The sequence below is a fragment of the Danio aesculapii genome, chromosome 8, assembly GCF_903798145.1.
Source record: "Danio aesculapii chromosome 8, fDanAes4.1, whole genome shotgun sequence".
Lineage (NCBI taxonomy): Eukaryota > Metazoa > Chordata > Actinopteri > Cypriniformes > Danionidae > Danio > Danio aesculapii.
This window is the reverse complement of record NC_079442.1, coordinates 38,161,241-38,181,461: the sequence shown is the minus strand read 5'-3', so window position 1 is coordinate 38,181,461 and position 20,221 is coordinate 38,161,241. Positions and strand designations below refer to the sequence as shown.

The following is a 20,221-nucleotide window of genomic DNA, read 5'->3' as shown; positions in this document are numbered from 1 at the left end:
GGAAAATTTAAACCACCTGCCCCACCCACAAACACTGTCGAAAGAAAAGAGGAAGACAAACACTGTAGCAGATCCCAGTTGAATCATGTTGAGAAGACGCTGTGTTCTGAAGTGTGAGGGACAATTAGTGCTCTTTTCCCTACCGAAAGATGAGGCTGTGAAGAGTCAGTGGTTGAAGTTTATTTTTGCAAAAATACCTCAGCATTATAGCCCCTTCCTTGTGCTGTGTTCCCGTCATTTTTCTGACGAGTGCTTCAGCAATCCACATTCTTACAACGGGGGATTTGTTGGCCGTTTGATAAAGGAAGGATCAGAAAAGACCAAATGGGACTTTGTCAGAGCTTGACAGGAACTTTACAGTACACAGTTCATGGATCACTTTCTTCCTCCGTTTCACAATTGTAATTAACTTAAGTGTGATTAAAATGGTTGGCTCCTAGTTTTCTCTAGCTTGCAAATTCTGTATTTAATAGTGTTTTGTTACTTGTAATCGGTTGCACTGTATCTGATTAACTCTTTATATTCTCATATCTTATCTAAAACCCTGTTTAAAATGCGATGTGTGCTGCTTTGTTTATGGATTTAAATGCATTTGTGAGCTCGCGATCCACTGCTGTTTCTCATTGCACGCATCGGTCAAGTTTCAAAATAGTTCAGCTTTTGCCGCTGTGTGGATTAATACTGTATGTGTGTCATGGTTAAAATAGAGCAATATGCTGGTGTTAAACTGCATTGCTTTAATGCATTCCTGCACTGTGCTCACACATACACTATGCACTCTTACTACTTCAACACTTTTGATAAGCCATGGTGGGCCTTTCTCTCTGTCTGGCGCTGAATGCAGTCGACAAATCACAACAGACTGGGTCATTGGACCAATCAGTGCAGATTAGCCTCATGCAAAGGAGGGGTTTGGGAACAATTGAATCGCTGAACGAATTCTATGAGAGTCGTTAGGATAACTAAGTAAAAATAAATGCATATTATAAGACAATGAAAGTGTTTTTTGACCTTGCATGCATATCAGACTGATGTTGAAGACCCCCCAAAATCTAAATATTACCCTTTTAAATGCATAATAAGGGCTCTTTAAATTTTCTTGTTACATTTTATCACACAAAATTGATATGACCTCTGTTTAGTTGCATCCACCTGGTTGCCCTGTGGTCAAGAGCACAAGCCACTGCATGTTCAGAGCATGCGGAGTTCTATAGCCTGCTTTAAAGCATGGAAAACACCATTGCTAGACGTCTGTAAAAACTAAGATGCCAGATGCACTGCATGCCTTCAGTGGCGTTTATCAGGATGTGAACGACCACATAAGAAAGCTCTCAGCATGCCACAGTATGGTGTGTGGTGGGGTTGGGAGCTAAACAATATCAGGGGCTCTTCAGCTCGTTCTCTATTGCTCTCTCTGTCCTCCACTTACCTCTAGGGCATGAGTCAAACTGAAGCCAAAAAACTTGGACTTTAGGCTCTGATAAAGTTGCACACTCATATTTTCATTTCTTTAATGGAAGTTTGTGAAGCAGCATGCCATAAATACAATTTGCATCTAATGTCAAAACTTTGACAGAGGGCAAGCACTGATCCAACAAAAGTTTTAATTGACAAAAGAGCTATGAGGACAGATGATTTCGTTTCAAAGCACGTCTTGAGACATTTTGTCAATGTCAGGAGACTCAAGGTTTTAACTCAAGAAGTCTGTATCAGTTCTGACTTAAGTAAACTAGGTTATGTAATTATCAGTATGTAACAATCAGATTGTTGTATTTGAAGTGTTCAATCTAGTAAAACCTAAGTTTACAACATTAATTAATTAATTACACTTAACTATTGTATTTTTTAGAATCTTTTTACAAGGAGCAAAGCATTAATGTGCATTATTAGATGCTAATAATATATATTTACTAGTAACATACTATACAATCTTAAAAATAAAAGGTTCCAAGGGACCTTTTTTGTCTTAAATTTTAGGCAATGGGAAGTTTCCATTGATGTTCTTCATGATTAAACCATGTAAGCCAAAAGTGTAATACAACTATTCTGAATAATCTAGTCACTGCATATAGCAAGTAGCTAAATAGTTAACCACAGAGATAAACCGAATAGTGACTTGTGAAAAATGTGCAAGTAACACAAACAAAAACATTGCCATACGTTTGCACTTAAAAAACGTGCAGTTTTTCATAATTACTAAACGGATTTTAAATGGTTAATGCGCATCATTTTGGGGGGTCATATTACATCTCTTATCTGAAGTAGATAAAGACAGCAAAACACCAAAAATGTAAAAGCAAAACTCACCTTGAAGGTCGCGCAAGCGTTTTGTTGCTACTTCGGTGTTGTTCTTCAGTTCAATTTAAGTCCAACTGCCTCGGTAAGTAGACATTCAGATGTCAAACATTCATTCTCCACGAACTGTCCCTGCTGTATATGCGCTCCCCTGTGAAGAAAGCGGAATGATGCTGACTGGTGTCAAATCCCGCAAGGATGTGATTACTACGCGCCTGAACGCGCTTTCACTAGAATGCGCGCTGTGCTGAGATGCTGCGTCGACGGGTCTGCGCTCCACGCGCGCGCTATGAGTGAGTCCATGTGCTTGCTTGAACCCAAAACAGTGCACTGTTTGAGTTATATAGGCAGGCTTATATGTATAAAATATGACACATACTGCACAAGCAGTTAATAGAAAGAGACAAATTTCCGTCAGTGAGTAGGAGCACGTGTGTCGTTATCTTATAAAGTGAGCGCGCGAAATCCCTTGAATGACTGAATAAAGCGCGCGCAGAATAAACAAACAAATCGCAATCCATTCTATTACTTAATCTAAACTATTTACTACACTTATCTCGCATGGTTAACATTTACAGCTGTGAAACTGTATTGAAAATAAGTTTCCAGAACACTGACATTGACGAATTGTTCTAAAAAAAAGTGGAAAGCACTATACCCAAAGCTCCTGGATGATAAATTTGAGGACACCAGCAGCAGCACTTAAAATATTAGTGTCCTGTCGGGCCCTCCGCCAACACTAATCCAGGTCTGAATATTGTTCTGCAGAAGATCTGACCTTAGGCTGTCATTCCCTCTCCTGTTTCATAAAGCTCCTTACCAGAGAGTGAAATACATTAATATTTAAAGTCACGGGTGAAGTGATGGAATAGTGACTAATTCAGATTACATTATGAAAACAAATAGTCCTCGAGTTGCCTTTGTGATGTGACGGCTAATAACATATCATATTTTGAATTATGAATTATTTAGGTCTGTCTGTCTGTCTGTCAATGATAAAACAATGTTTGGCATTGGTATTTAAAACAAAAATAATTTAAATATTAATTTAACAATGATGAATCACAATTTTACAATATAATTGTAAACAATTGCAATTTTGGTTGTGCCATGCAGTTCATCAGATGTTTTTAATCCTTTTTATATAGAAATTTAGTAATGATCACATACATGTGATTTACATAATGATTTACATATCTTTTATGCTAAATATGATGAACATTATTTTAATTAACCTGTATTTTTAGATTTTAGTTTCACAAAAGTTATTTGAAGCAATAAAATATACCTTAATTTAAGTATAATTTAAATATACAATTTATTTTTTGTCAATTTGATTTAACACAAACGCCAAAGTCTCTTTGACTCATACTTTAACAATTAAGTATAATATATAATTGATAACATAATAATATAGCGTTAAAGGTATAATGCTTAATAAACCTTGTGAAATGAATCAGTTTTATTTTATTTATACATATTTATTCACTTTAGAAGTATCACACGACAGCAGCTTGTGCAAATTGTGTTCTGCTATTTACAGTAGTTTAACCATTTTGTTTATGAAATATGAAGTGCTCCTTTGAGGCTGAGATGAGTTTCCCCCCCCAAAAAAGAAAAAAGAAATGGTGGGATGAGTTGCCCTGTTATCACTGTCTAATGACTTTCTCCTGTGAGAAGATGAGAGCTTTTGGCTTGGCGTCTCACGTTTCCTTTTGATGCTCCTGCCTGGTAGACAGAAGCACTCAGGCATAATGATTACATGAGTGAACATAATCATGCCTTTCTCTCAGCCATGCTGCCATTAGTCTTACAAATACAGCCATGCCAGTTGGGTGACTCTGAGACAAGCGGGTGACATGACTGGCATAACCATCTCTAGTATCAGAAGGCAGGATGGGCACTGCCTGGGGGACCAATTGCCCATTGTGCCAGGAGAAATACACAATGAGCTCTGTGAGGCGCAAAACAAACGTGGCATTGTATGGGGTAGTTTCTGCTGTTTACTGTGTTATAGGATAAAGTTGCACCCACACAGAACTCTGGAGCTTCTTTGGTCCAATTCACTAAATTTAAGGCCTACTGCATCTTTTTGTGCAAGCAAAAGAAATAAAAGAAAAATATATGAGAGATGAAAGGAGAACTAGTTATGAATCAAACAATTCATAAACTGTGGAGAATAGTAATTTCATGACAAAAATGTAATTAGTATCAGTCTATTTTAAGATAAGACATTGAAAAAAATGTCCATAAATATATGTATTCTGATTACTAATTGCATTGATAAAATCATATTGCACAAATACATTGAAATACGTGTGCAAAAAAATATAATACATGTCTTAAACCTCTCTCGTTTAAATGACTTTGTGCTATATAGGTGAATTGACCAAACCACATTGGCACTTTAGACAAGCTGTAGTCAGCAGTATATTTCCATAGTAATTCATAATTTGCCTTTTTAAACGGTAGTTCCAGCGATCTCGAGTACCCTTCAATTGGGAAGGAGCCCCGGGTTCAAGGATCTTTTGAGCTCAGGGCTTTCTCCCGAGAGAGCATGCCAAAATATGCTTTATTATCAATCATCAGCTAAGGGTAAACTCTTGAATTAGGAATTATTTTAACTACCTATATTTGCTATTTTAAAGGTATTTATAACCATTAAGTTTTACAAAACAACATTTTTTAAAACCAAATAAAGTTAATTTTGTTAACTATGGTAAATAATATAAATACATATATATATACATATATATACAGTACATCTATAAGAGGAAAGTGTAAACTATCAATTCACATGCATAATTATATGCATGTATAGTCATACACATAATTATGTACATTCCTTAGCCCTATAATGTTGTGTTTGGATTTAAGTAAGCAAATACTCAATAATCTATGACTTGATGTTTATTGCAGTGATTCATGCTTCTGGCTTGTTACTGAAGCAATCTTTTGTTGTTGTTGTTGTTGTTGTTGTCACGTCAATCCCTTCAAAAGATGTTTCCAATGCCAAGATTCATTATCTCTAAAATTTAAGTAAAGGCTTCACTCTTTACATGAATTGACCAGAACCACACTGAACAGGCCCGTAACCAGCCTGGTGCAAGGAGTATTTTTTTGCAGTTATTTTCATCATTTTCTGTTTAATTATGAGATTTTAAACTAAAAACTGCAGCATAATGTCATTTATTAGGCAAGTAACAAACTTTGAATAATAAAAAATACACAATAATAATAATAATAATAGAGCTTCACAATTTTATAGACTTTCTTGTAAAAGAAGTACATTTGAGAATTCATGGATAACAACAATTGCCAAATTAGTACTCAAATTAATTTTAATATGGTCCGCTTTGGTGCTTCACACCTTTTTATTGGTCTTTTTTTGTTTTAAGAATAAGGTCCAAGATTTAGAATGGAAGTTACATATAAAATGTTTTGTCTGTTTAAAAATAATACAGTAGCGAAAGATGACTTCACTTACATCAGATTGTATGTTTTCTTTCTTGCACAGGATGTTGGATTAATTGTTTTGGGCCAAAACTTCTTCAAAGTCTTCTTTGATTGATTAATTTTACAATTTATGATGGCATAGCAGTCAAAATAGGACAAATTATCTCATGAATGGGACAAATTCCAGACCTTTGTTAGTGAGGGGTGAGTCTTTCAAAACACCTGAACCCCCCCTGGCTACGGCTCAACATCTCTGGGCTTTGTGAATGCATCTTTAGATTTGATCAGAGTATGCATTTGTATTATTTTGACAACTTTATGCAATGTCACAAAGTTTATTTCCATCAAGAGTTGCATTTAATATTGGCTGAAATGTTGTATTGATTATGTGAGCACTTTTACTTTCTGACCCTCATCTGACTTTCAGTGGTCTTCAGGTTAATTTAGCAGCCAATGTGTGGGTGAAAATGACATATGGATGATTTTAAGAAAATGTCTGAGCAAATGTTCAAACTGGTGCAAGTGACTGTTAAAGTGTCAGAGAGATCAAGGAGTATATTTTCTACAGATGGTTTGTCAAGCCCACTCACCTGTGTGAGGCACACTCAGAATTACATAATGTTTCTGGGTTTTCATGTTGGAAAATAGCTTGGGGTTTTAGTACTAAAATAGCTGTACTTCAGTATGTGATCTTGTAAGATGATGCTGTGCGGCTTCAACACAGGCTCACAATATTGAATAAAGCTATTGTCAAGCTACACCTCAAGCTTTATACTTTAGCTACTGGAAAACTACATTGTTTTTTATTTTTATTAAAAATGTAGTTATGCTAGTAGCCAAGCAACTTTTAGCAGTAACTAACCCTGACACTGAATATCACCATGGATTTTATAATTCATCATCGTTAAGAAATAAAAATAACACACATTCAAATGTAACAAGTCAGAAACATTAATAATTACTGCAACACAGATCCAATCATAGACTCTCAATACTTGCTTAAATCCAAACATGGATTAGCTTACTAGCGCTAGAGCACTATTGTCCCTGAACTGTCTTGCCATGAAATGTTACTTCATTAAAAAGTGTCAAATGGAACCATGGGAAAAAGTACTGATACCTTAGAACCAAAAAAATAAAACTCTCCAAATCTCCCAATATTCTTTATCTAATTAACTGAAGTACTATTAAATGAATGTTTTCAAGACACTCATATTTATACGACCAATGACAGATTTACGATATTTTCTTACAATTAAAAGCACATAAATGGCATGTTTTGCACGTGTAAACCAAGAAAAGTATCTTTTCAGGGGCATGTTTCTGTCACAATGATTACTATCAAAATTGTCCGAACATGCAGTCACTGGCTGTCTAAACAAAGATAAACAATGAGAGCTGCGTCACTCCCTCGATGTGCAACAGAAGATGTCTGTTGTTTGTTGGTGTAGTCTTTTGAGGCCACAGATTTCACCCCTCACCTGCTTTCCGCTGGATCAGATCTGTTTGACCCTGCTGTGAGACAAAGCACAGATTATTGAGAACTAAGCCTTTACACAATGACGCCAAAAGATGATAAATGACACCGATGATGAATTAATGTCACAATAAGGTCATTGATTCATCCGATACTGGCTGAACAAAAGGTCGCCTCGAATTGTGACAAAAGTGAATGGCTAGGTTGTCCACTGGTCAGACTCTGGGTGTTGAAAAGTGTCTGCTGAAAGTGCAGATAGATGAATATGAAAGACTGCAAATGAGTATCTTGGCTGACTTGATTTAGTACAGCTTGGAGTTTTTCTGTTGCATTGAATCTGTCTTTTATTAACTGGTTGAACAGAAAGCCTTAGGGCAATAAATTTTATCATTAAAGAAATGGATGCTTAGCTGTTTTTATTTTAAGAAGATATTCTAAGCTCGTCTTGATAGAATGCTAATTTTGGCCTAAGGTCATGTTGTTTGGCATAATTAGAACAAACCTGTAAAGCCCACACTTTAAAGGGATAGTATACCCCAAAATGAAAACTTTCTGTTAATGTATTCATCCTCTGGCTATCTACAGTTTGTGATGAAGCTGAGTTTTTCTTCAGAATAACATTAAAGAAGCCTATTCATTAAATGCAAGTCAGTAATACTAAAACTTTGAGAGTCAAAAAGCACAATTAATATTAACATTACATCGGTTTTATGATGCAAAAAGATGTCAGGGTGGACATTGGCATGTATTTTTTATTTCAAACAGTCAGTGAGCTCCATTATATGGACTTTAAAAGGATATCCTTTATAAAGACTGAGACAGATATTGCCAAAAGGTTTGTATTGTCCACTCATGTATTGCATGGTGTAGTATGTGCGTATAAGTGTTGTAACTAATTAACAATAAAATATTAAATAAATAATTAAATAAATAAAGTAATAAATAAAATAAAAAAATAAATAAATAACAATGCATATGTCCACCCTGTCAAGGAGGGATTTGTGAAAGGGTGGACAATGACAGGGAGGATCTTTGGTTAAAGATAGCATTTATTCAGCACAGGTTGTACCTGCAGCTGGTAAAGTGTTTCCCTATTTAAGCTCTTTGTACACAGTTTAAAAGCTATATTTTTGATTTCTGAATTTTTTATATTAATTAATATTTCACTATGACCGGGTGGACATGTTAAGCTTGACAACATTCAGTTTCTAACACAATATGAGGAAAAATAGGAAACATAAGTGTAGATAGTTACTGTGTGCACAGCAGATGTTTCAACCTCTGAAGAAAGACAAAATGGGTATGGGGATGGCAATGTGTACATCAGAGGGTTTCTTAAGGGGGCATTTACCACATGACAGGGTGGACAGCAATTTTAAGAACATCTGCAAAATGACTAATAATATTGTGAAAACAAAATAAAAGTTATTAAAATTACTTATTTTATCAAATAGTTTGTTAAAAACAATAAGAATATTTAAAATTATTTTTGATTTTATCTAATTTACCTATTTTTTATACTCGCTGAAGTTGGGACATGGCAAAATCACATCCATTCAATAAAAGAATATGGCAAAAATTGACAAACATACTTCAGAACACTTATAGTTCTACCTGCATGTGTGTAAAGGTTTAACTAATTATATTAAAACATCAGAATTTCATTATTTCGCACTTTGTGCATATAGGACTGATTCTATCTTGTGGGACATCAAAGGCACTTTATAGTGATAATGACCCAGATAGCTTAAGGGTGAATAGAATAATAATTGTGGGGTGATTATTATTCTGGGGTGAACTCTCACTTTTTCAAGACACTGATATGACCCCTGACACATTTACGCTAATTTCTTACAGATAAAGACACATAAACAGCATGTTTTGATTGTGTAAATCATTAAAGGAATCTTTTCAGGGGCACGCTTCTGTCTAATCTTTAATGTTCTACTGAAAAATGTCACCTACATCTTGGGTGGCCTGAATGAGGGTGAATAAATTAAAAGCAAATGTATTATCAGGTGCACTGTCCCTTTAAGAGAACACTAAATCAATTATACACTTCAATTATAAATAGGCATTTTAAAATAATTAAGTGGTACAGCATATTTTCATTTAGCCAATAAGAGAATGAACATTATTTTTCAATCCTATTATGAAAAGACAACTGCGTCATTTTCTGTAACTTTTCTTATATGTCTAAAAGGGGTGTCAAGCTCAGTTCCTGGAGGGCCGCAGCCCTGCACAATTAGTTTCAACCCTGCTTCAACACACTTACCTGTAGGTTACATACAAGCCTGAAGGACAATTAGTTCGATCAATTGTGTTTAATTAGAGTTAAAGCTGAACTGTGCAGAGCTGCTGCCCTCCAGGCACTGAGTTTGACACCTGTGGTTTAAAGCAGCAGTTCCCAAAGTGGGGGTCTCGGGACAATGCAGAGCTGTTGCTTGGTGATTTCCAAAAATCTAATTCATTTTATTAAACTATTAGAATCACCATATTTTATCCATAACCTACAGAAGAAACAATAATAATTAGTAGTTACATAAAACAACAACAACATGCTAATAAAAAAACTTTGTTTTCATTGGATTGCGACCACTGGGGTGATTAAAGTTAAATTAAAAACACAACAATAGCATCAGATACAGCTGATTGATTTTATGGCACTAGGTTAAACTTTCTAACATCCTTATGGCACTCATGTACACTAAAAATAAATACAGGCCATGACTGAACATGGAGGATGGTCTCAGATTGGCATTCTCCAAAATAAAATGAAGAACAGAGGTGGACCTATTGGTATGTGTGGTTTGTTGTTTGCAATGTTTGTATATTTATAACCACGGATAGTGGGGGTCACGAGTCACTGGCATTGTTATTTTGGAGGTCGCAGGCTGAAAAGTCTGGGAACCCCTGGTTTAAAGGTAACACAGACCCATCTCTATTTATTACACAGTTACTGTAACTGTAAACTTTATTGTCCCCCTTTGGGGCTATTTGTCGTGCAGCATAATAGATTTACAATACATATATCATCATACCACACACTTAAGACAAACAATAAACAACAGTAATAGTACTAAAAACAGCAACTCTTCCCATTGAAATTCAGCAAATCAATCGCAAAAGGAACAAATGAAAATTTAAATCTGTTGGTCCTTGCCAAAGGGACCCTATACAGAGATCCTGAGGGAAGCATTTGAAATGAATCAAAAAGAGGATGAGATATATCAGATGTAATCTGACAGGCTTTCTTTAACACCTGTATTTCATACAAATAGGATAACCCCAGCACTTTTATCCTTAATACTTTACTAAAGGTATTTAAAACCTTAGACAGTGATTTCTTCTGTTTTACTTTTAAAGAAGCAAACCAACAAATCAACGAAAAGGTACAAATTGATTCTTTATAAGCCTTATAAAATGCCATCATCAGAGTCCTATCATTAATAAACTTCACTAGTTTTTGCAGACAATAAAGTTTTTGTTGGCCTGTCCTACACAGTCTTTCAGTATTTTCAGCAAAATGTTATTCATTATCAATAATGTACCTATGTACTTATCACTATTTCAATCTGGTAGTTAACCATTGTAGGGCATAGCAACCGGGGGATATGTTCCCCTCACTTTTAGAAACAAACCATTTAGAAACGGGTGAATAATAATAATATGAACGTAAACTTTTGGATCTCATACAGCTTTGGAACCCCCCCCCCCCCCCCCCCCCAATTTTGGAATGTCCACTACACCCCTGCGAGTACCTAAAACCACTCCTGCCTCTGCTGCAGGTCAATACACTTCTTTGTTTTCAAGTAGTACAAACACGTCTCTTGATATTAATCCTATGTTCAGAGAAGCAGTAAAATATGCTTGATCAGTACTTCTGGTGTTCATAAACTCAGTTTCTTTTCTTGGGATTTCCTGCCCCCTATTGGACAAGTATGCATACAACGATCAGGAAAAAACAAGGAAAAAAACGTTGTTTCTTCTACATTGGTCGCTATAGCATTACAACAGGAAGTGGAACTAAGCAATGTAACTAACCGCTAAAGGTGGATAGTCAACATTCTGCTCCGTTTCAAGTGAGTAAACACCATAATCTAGCTATGTTGTCGGACAAAGCTACAAAAGCGTTTTGTTTTTGGGACGGCAGGACTGAACATGTTCTGTGTTAATAAATGTGTAATCGTAATGCTTCTTGTGAATTGACGGTTAAGATAATCTCTTCTTCAGTCCTTTAGTCATCATGGCAGACAGGAGTCCATCTATCGTGGTTGTCGGTGCAGGTGTGGCAGGACTCGCTGCTGCCAAGAAGCTGAAAGAATATGGGTTTAATGACGTCACGATGCTGGAAGCCGCCGAAAATGTTGGAGGAAGAGTAGCTACTGCAACTCTGGGTAAATACCTGTTTTTTACAGTCATTGGTGAATACATCATAACCCTCTCAAGTTTCTGCTTAGTCCGTCACTTATTAATCAAATATGAAAGTTGGAAACTATTTGCCGTCTCAATAAAGTTTAAAAACGTTAAACTCTGTAAGAATCTAATGGTCATTTGAAGAAAGAGTCCTTAACCCTTTAACTGCCCATCAAGAAAAACATTTTTGGATTGCATTTCTTAAGTCCTATGTTAATCAGGGGCAGATTTAGTGATTTTGGGGCCCTATAGCAATCCCAGTCATGGGGCCAAAGTCCTGAAATGCACCTTTTCTACTTTTATTTATATTGCTGTTTTTTATATCACTCAATCATCTTTTAAACATTTTAAATTAATGCAGTCTCTACATTTTAAGTGATTATTTTCTTAAAATGAATTTACTACTAAAATAATATATATATATATATATATATATATATATATATATATATATATATATATATATATATATATATATATATATATATATATATATATTTTTTTTTTTTTTTTTTTTTTTTTAATAAATTTTACTGCTGGACTGCTTCATGATGGATATTTTATTTGGTGATATTATTATTACATAACAATATATTATTATAATAATATTATATTTTATTGTATACTAAAAATACATTAAAATTTTATTTGTTTAACTCACTAAAAATAAATATGGTAGAAAACGATGTTATATACAGTTTATAGGTATAATTTATACTTCTAGATATTTATTGTGGGCCCCCAGATTTCCTGGGGCCCTAAGCAGCCGCTTACCTTGCTTATTGGTTAAATCCGCCCCTGATGTTATTGTCTCCTAATGTCGCTAGTTAACACACTCAATGCATTTTTTTCAACATATCCCAAAATTTCTAAAATATTAACCTCTACCAAATGGTTGATATGTCGGTTTTTGGCAAAAGTACCGGAATTAAAAACAGACCAATTTTAAAAAGACCAATTTAAAAACATAATAAAAATAAAACATTTTTGAATACTAAATCGTCTTTATTTTTTGAAGTATGCCATAAAATATTTCAGATTCTCATTTAACATGTTTTCTTGTTTTTTGTTTGTTTGTTTGTTTTTTACAATAGAACCAAAATCAAGTGTATTAGTGCAAAAGGATTATGTTTGATTGATTTTTTTTTTAGTAAACCGTTTTTTAAAACGTCATTATTTAAATCAGTCGAAATATGGTCAACCATTTGGTAAAACGGGCAGTTAAAGGGTTAAAGAAATCAACCAAGGTTTTATTATGGTTAGTGTAACAATTATTTTATTTAATCTAATTAATTTTTTTAATGTATGGGTACTTTTACTGTTGTTCTTGTCAACACTAAAACTCCTGGGTTGTCATAACCCAAATGTTGGGTATGGTCAAACTCAGCATTGTTGTTGTTGTTTTCAATTAAATGTAAATGGAAACCAACCCAGTGGCTTGGTTTGTCCATATTTCACACAACATTGGGTTACCACAACATTTTATTGTGTAATACCAATAGCAATAGCAGTAAAACCATATATAGCAATAATATTTCATAAAAGATTGTACATGAGGATGAGCATTTTTGTAAACATTAATTGCAAATGTTAGTAGTAATTAATCAGAAAACCATAAATCAACAACAAGCATCAAATAACTATCTTTTAATGCCAATATTATGTAAGTGTTTACAATATTATGTACAGTTGAAGTCAGAATTATTAGCCCCCCGTTTACTTTTTCCTCAATTTCTGTTTAACAGAGAGAAGATTTTTTTTCAACACATTTATAAACAATAGTTTTAATAACTCATTTCTAATAACTGATTTATTTTATCTTTGCCATGATGACAGTAAATAATATTTTACTAGATATTTTTCAAGACACTTCTATACAGCTTAAAGTGATATTTAAAGGCTTAACAAGGTTAATTAGGTTAACTAGGCAGGTTAGGGTAATTAGGCAATTTATTGTATAACGATAGTTTGTTCTGTAGACTATCGAAAAAAATATAGCTTAAAGGGGCTAATAATTTTGACCATAAATTAAAAAAATTAAAAACAGCTTTTATTCTAGCCGAAATAAAACAAATAAGACTTTCTGCAGAAGAAAAAATATGATGAAACATACTGTGGAAATTTCCTTGCTCTGTTAAACATAATTTGGGAAATATTTAAAAAAGAAAAAAAATTTAAAGGGTGGCTAATAATTCTGACTTCAACTGTAGGTGTTTATTGCACTAATCAAACATTTTAGTTAATTAACTGTTATACAAATGAATATTTTGAAGTTCTTCCATTAGTTTTGGCATGCAAATATGGCATTTTCCAGTGTTAGTTCAAAGGAGACTAAAAGAGGTTGTTTCTTAGAGGAACCTAAATCTTTAGACTCATGAGAATGTAGTTTCACTTCCATTAAAAAGTCCAAAATCCTTTTTTTGCTGTGATGACAGATTGCACCACACCATTTAAAATTCATTTATGAAACGAAAATTTACTCCTCCTTGAACCAACCTTTTTTCTAATGTTTATAGCAACTTTCTTTATTCTTATTTCTAAATCTCAAGAAATTTTATATACTAAAGGTGCAGTCATAGACTGTAAAAGATATGGGTGTAGTATCCGTGATGTCACCCATTGGTTTCTGAAGAACGCAAAAGAAGCTACAAGTGGGCGTGGCCAACCGTCAACATTTTGTTCACGCGTCATCGCACTGACCGGAGGATACCATACAAGGGCAAAGAGGCGGAGCGTGAGCGGAGTGTGAGCGGAACTACAGACACCTGCTAGCATTTTGCTTAGACAGGCTTTTCTTTGGGAGAAACATTTAATACTTCATTACCTGCGACTCATTGGTGTTCTGACCACATGTGCTTGGTTGTACACCATATCAATAAAGTGTTTAGTGTTTTAAAAACACTGTTGTAAAACATTGAGCCACTAAGCATTGCTCTTATGATGTTTTTTTACAGGAGGAAAGGCGAATACTTTCAAATACTTAAAATATAGTCTGTGTTAGTAACACTGTATGACAACGTTTCAGATGACTGTTTTATAGCCTACGGCTAATCAATCTGTTAGATTCTGGATTGCATTCAAGTTTTAAAGAAAAATATAAATGATAAATGATCTTAAATAAAACAAATACATTTATAGAGATGGTATATAAGTATATAATTTCACTCACCTGGGAAATGCAGGACATGTGAATGGTTTATAAGCACAAGTAAGTGCACACAGCATGCCATATCATCTGATAATTGTAAGAAATAATTCCAAAAGGCAATTGACTGTGTAAAGCCACATAAAACAAAACAAAAATACGATGTACAGGATATGCCGAGTTCAGCGGCTAATCAGCCGGAATAAGCTGAGGTGAAGTGACAATGACCAGCGAGACCTAGCTGTCACTCAAGTGGCCACGCCCTTAATTATGCAGACTTGTATAACCTAATATAAACTAAATGGATCACCCCCTCACAGTTGTCATGTTCCAGGCTGTAAACACCTTTTTTATTCTGCTGTAAAGTTGGCCATTTTAACAGTGGGCTCAATAGAAATTTGCTCTATTATGGAGCCAGGCCTAGCAGAATTTCGATGAATTGCAGTTTCAGTTACATCCGTATTTGCTTCACGAGGGAGAGCGGGAGGTTGCCGCTTGGGTGCAGTATGTAAGTTTGACACCCAGTGATTGAACTAGGTATTGCATTCCTGGATAAAAAAACAACCACAAGTGCAGGTTGCCAGATTGTGGGCCAACAGGAGCGAGCCTAAATAGCGAGGCCAAAGGCTTATTTAAGACGATTTAAATCATGTTCTGAATAAAAGCAACGATAGAAGAAATATCACTCAATAGAACAAATATTTTCCAAATTAAAAGGGGTTTTTGTTCTAACTAACCCCTCGAATTGATATATTAGAAACGGCTTCTATTTCTTGCAGCTAAACAACTAACAATGATCACCTCAGGTACACCTCATATGCTTTTTTCAGTGTTAAATGCTAATAATATGAGATTGAATGCCCTTTTACATGACATTTATTGCCCTACAACTGAAAGCAGCAGCAGATAGTTCACCTCAGATCTTGAAAATGAAATAAACCATTTGAAATTGAACTTCAGTGCAAGCCAACATATATCAGTGATTCAGCATCTACATTTAATAATGTTAAAGAGGTTTAATATATATATTAATTAGATTATGAACTTTAAGTTAAATTTCTGTCGTGTTTTGTCTGGCACAAACTGCTTATCACTGCATATCTCGTCACGAAGCGCGTTGGCATGGGGTTACACTGTAACCTGCTCACTTAATGTTTACGTTTGTAATATTTATATTATTTGCTATTTAATAACCTTATGTGGAACTCTGAACCTGTGTCTCATTTCGGAGTCTGCTACTGTCCTCCTGAGGTCACATTTCGGTCATGGACGCATGCTTTGAGAGCCTTTCTGAATGAATAAATGAAATATGCGTTTTGACAACAAGGTAACCCGGTGTGCTGGAATATAATTGGCTAAATTGGCAGTGGGCGGGTTGAAAGTACCAAAACAAAGACAGCATTTCGGCACGCAACAGACATTTTCAAAGCAGAATAACTGACTTCAGCATTGTTTTTCAGACAAACAAGAATGTTCAGTTAGCATGTTTCCTAAATATATGCAAACATATTATGGTGTTTTTATGCTTTAAATCAGTCAAAAGCTTACATACAGAACCTTTAATTACATATAGGAGTGTTAGGTTATATACCATATTAAAATCTAACAGTGTCATTGTCTTTCTTTTCCCGTCAAAGGTAATGCATGTGTTGACACCGGAGCGCAGTACATCCATGGGACGTCAGAAAAAAACCCAGTCTTCTGTCTACTAAAATACCTTCTAAATCAGCTCCCTGAGATGGGCGAAGAAGTATTTTACAATAATAAGGGGCACAAAGTGAATGCAAACTTCGCCAGACGTGTGTATGAAGACGGGGAGAGCTTCATTCAATACCGTGGCACGGGAAACTCAGGAAAGAGTTTAGGTGAACACTATGCAGAGAAAACCCGCGGTGTGATTGATAGCTTGCAAGAAGCTGACGAGAAAGCAAAAATGCAGAGTGTTTTTGCTTTGGTTGGAAAAGACATGCTGATTGACATTGGTGCTTCAGACCTTCACCGAATCTCTCTTGACTCGTGGCAGTATTATATCGATATGGGAGACAGTGTCAATATTGCAGGGTATGACGATCATTTGCAGTCATTGATCGTTTAATGATTAATTTATTTATTTAGTTAATTATTGTATGTCCATCAGGTTCATGTATCAGCTTGTGGATCTACTAAAAGAAGACTTCCCTAAGGATCGTTTGCTGCTGAAAAAAGAAGTCCGTACGATCAAATGGGATGGATCCTTCCCTTCTCCACGAAATGAAGCTTCTTCTGAAGGAAAAGTCCGCCAGTACCCAGTTTGCATTGTCTGTGAGGATGGAGAGGAGATTCTAGCTGATCATGTAATAGTAACCGTTTCACTGGGTATGTATTGATAAGGAGTGAACAGTGATGAGACTATATACTCACTGGCCACTTAATTAGGTACACATTGCTAGGCGCTTTCTTGTTCCCTATCATCCAAGTTTCACAGTAGAAATTCAAGCCATCAATCTTTTCTTGTCAAGTTTTGCTGAGCCTGTGCGAATTTTGCTGTTCTCAGCTGACAAGAGTGTCACCAGTGTGATCTTCCGCTGTTGTTTACTTGTCTGCTTCAAGGTTAAATACAATGTTCACTCAGAGATGCACTTCTGCAGTTCTTGATTATAACAAGTAGTTATAAGAGTTACTGTTGGCTTTTACTTAAAATCTTTTTTCACCATTATTGTCTGACTTCTGACATTGATTATTTTACCCATGCATATTTTCTTTTTTTTTCTGTCCATTTTCGGTAAACTCTTTGAGATTGTGGTAAAAATCACACCAGGCTGTCTGGCATCAGAAATCATGTCACATTCAAAGTCACTTAAATCACCTTTTTCCCCTCATTCTGATGTTTGGATTAAACAGTAGCATGTCTTTTTGACTAAAATGCACTGAGGTTGCGACTATGTGATTGGCTATAAGCAGTTTTAAGGGTGTACCTAATAAAGTGGCCAGTGAGTGTATGTATAGCCAGTTACAATGGATCTTCTCTCTGAGCAACTAAGTGTTTGTTTGTTTGTTTGTTTGTTTATGTGTGTTTGTTTGTTGTTGCTTTTTTCTTTCTTTTTCTTTCTTTCTTTCTTTCTTTCTCTTTCTTTCTTTCTTTCTTGTTTTTGCAGGCTGCCTAAAAGCACAAGCATCCAGCCTCTTCACCCCCAGTCTTCCAACTGAGAAAATTGAGGTCATCAATAAGCTGTGCTTTGGCAATATTGCCAAGATCTTTCTGGAGTATGAAGAGGCATTCTGGGAGAATGATATTGGTTCTATCAGCTTTATTTATGAGGATGACACCCCTGCCTCCATTTCCACCAACAAAATGCAGTGGCTCAAAAGCGTGCAGAGCTTTTCTGTCCTGAGCCCCAAAGAAAGGTTAATGTTGTATTAAACAACTGAAATATTCAATAGTGAATTTAGGTAAAATTTATTTTAAAGCAGTGGCAATCTTATGTATGGTGGATTGGCATAGTAGATATGAGTAAACATTGAACATGGTTTACTTTAAATAATATAATAGTATGACACCTTCAAAGAAATGCAGCATTGTTGATTGTTCGTTCTCTTAAATTTAGGTTTGGAAATGTTTTAATTGGCTGGTGTCCTGGAGAAATAGCAGACCTGGTGGAAACCATGACAGATAATGAACTCTCAGCTGCTGTCACTGACCACCTCAAAATGTTCTTTGGTAAAGTATTCTTTAGAGGAAAATGTATTAGTAGCTTGTGCTTGCTAATGTGTCAGTTATGGGGCTTAAAATAAATAAAGGTCTTTTTTAAGTATCAATACTGTATTTGTGATAAGTTCCAAAAAACATTTGTAATTTTATTTATTTATTTTTTCTACTCTGAAGGACCCAGTGCAAACATTCCTCAGCCGAAATCTATACTGTGCACTAAGTGGCGCAGCAACAAATTTGTGAAGGGAAGTTATTCCTTTCTTCCTGTTGCTGTTGATGGGCAAGTTATGGACACATTGGCACAACCACTAGAGGGCAGCCAGTTTCCTGATGCAGTATGTGATTTATTTTTCATATATCATTATATTGATTTAATACAAGTTATAAATATATTTTTTAAACTGCATTTGAGTAAGATGTCGGCTGTTTAAAAGGATGTTTTCAGTATGTCATGTATGGTCAATTAGAACTAAAGCATTTTCACTTATTTCAGCATCTGCAGGTCATGTTTGCAGGTGAGGCCACGATGAAGACTCTTTATGGCACAGTGCAAGGAGCTCTACTTTCAGGACACAGGGAGGCAGACAGACTGGCAGCACATTATAAGGAGAGAATGGCTTCCACTGCAGCGTCAATGGACAAGCACATTTAGAGTTTAGAGTTTAAATATATTACTTGTCTAAAATTCAGAGTAGTGTTGCAATCTGAACAAACCTACACCATGATGTTGCTATGAAAAGTGTTTTAATGAGAAAAGACTGAGATGTACTGATACTGTACCTTAAATTTTATTTTTGCCCACATTTACAGTAAACAATGCAGAATCAGTTTCAAATCGAAATATACCACGATTTAAGATAACTGTATTAAGAGGATGAGAAGTGGATAAACTGGTTATCTTAAGTCTCTTATCTTGGTATCTTAGTCATGGATGGTTGGAAATGTGATATTTTTTAGGACACTGGTTTCCAATTTTGACAGTAACCATAAAATTTTACATACATTCTGAGTATGTGAAAACTTTCAGGTGTTATAGAGTAAAATGGGGTGGCGCAGTGAGTAGCGCTGTCGACTCACAGCAAGAAGGTCGCTGGTTCGAGCCTGGGCTGGGTCAGTTGGCATTTCTGTGTGGAGTTTGCATGTTCTCCCCGTGTCCGTGTGAGTTTCCTCCGGGCGCTCTGGTTTCCCCCACAAGTCCAAAAACATGCACTATAGGTGAATTGGGTAAGCTAAATTGTCCATAGTGTATATGTGTGAATGTAAATAGATGTTTCCCAGTGATAGGTTGGAAGGGCATCTGCTGTGTAAAACATATGCTGGATAAGTTGGCGGTTCATTCTGCTGTGGGAACCCCTGAACAATAAAGGAACTAAGCCGGAAAGAAATTAATGAATAAAGGGTAAACTAACAAAGAATAATATTAGGAATGAATGAAGTTGCTCCCATTGTTGTTTTCACTTGGTGGATTTCCTCAGTCCAGTTTGACAAATTGCAGTTATTCGTAATGTAAACTGTGTGTAAGTTACCCAACAAAATGTACTCAAAGACTAAAACAGAAAATTGACCCTACCTGAAACGTATTTGCTTATTTGAACGTAATAGTGTGTCAATCCATGAAAAGTAATCGGACCTTGAGCTGTGCTTTGCTTCATATCTGTTTTTGTACTTTCTGTTTAGATTTTAAAATAAAATACAACATGCTAGATTTTGGCTTGTAAGTAGTCGAGTCGCATTAATAAACTTT

The 20,221-nt window shown here is 35.3% G+C and overlaps 1 protein-coding gene across 1 annotated transcript; it reads left to right on the top strand.

Annotated features, from left to right (window-relative positions):
* The first annotated feature begins 11,219 nt into the window (after nucleotides 1-11,219).
* paox1 (polyamine oxidase (exo-N4-amino) 1) lies at nucleotides 11,220-20,182 on the top strand. Its single transcript, XM_056463902.1, has 8 exons — nucleotides 11,220-11,310; nucleotides 11,462-11,625; nucleotides 16,427-16,850; nucleotides 16,927-17,144; nucleotides 17,924-18,173; nucleotides 18,374-18,486; nucleotides 18,652-18,812; nucleotides 18,971-20,182. Exons 2-8 carry the CDS (start codon nucleotides 11,475-11,477, stop codon nucleotides 19,127-19,129), a joined length of 1,476 nt encoding a protein of 491 aa, XP_056319877.1. The 5' UTR covers nucleotides 11,220-11,310; nucleotides 11,462-11,474; the 3' UTR covers nucleotides 19,130-20,182.
* The last annotated feature ends 39 nt before the right edge of the window (nucleotides 20,183-20,221 follow it).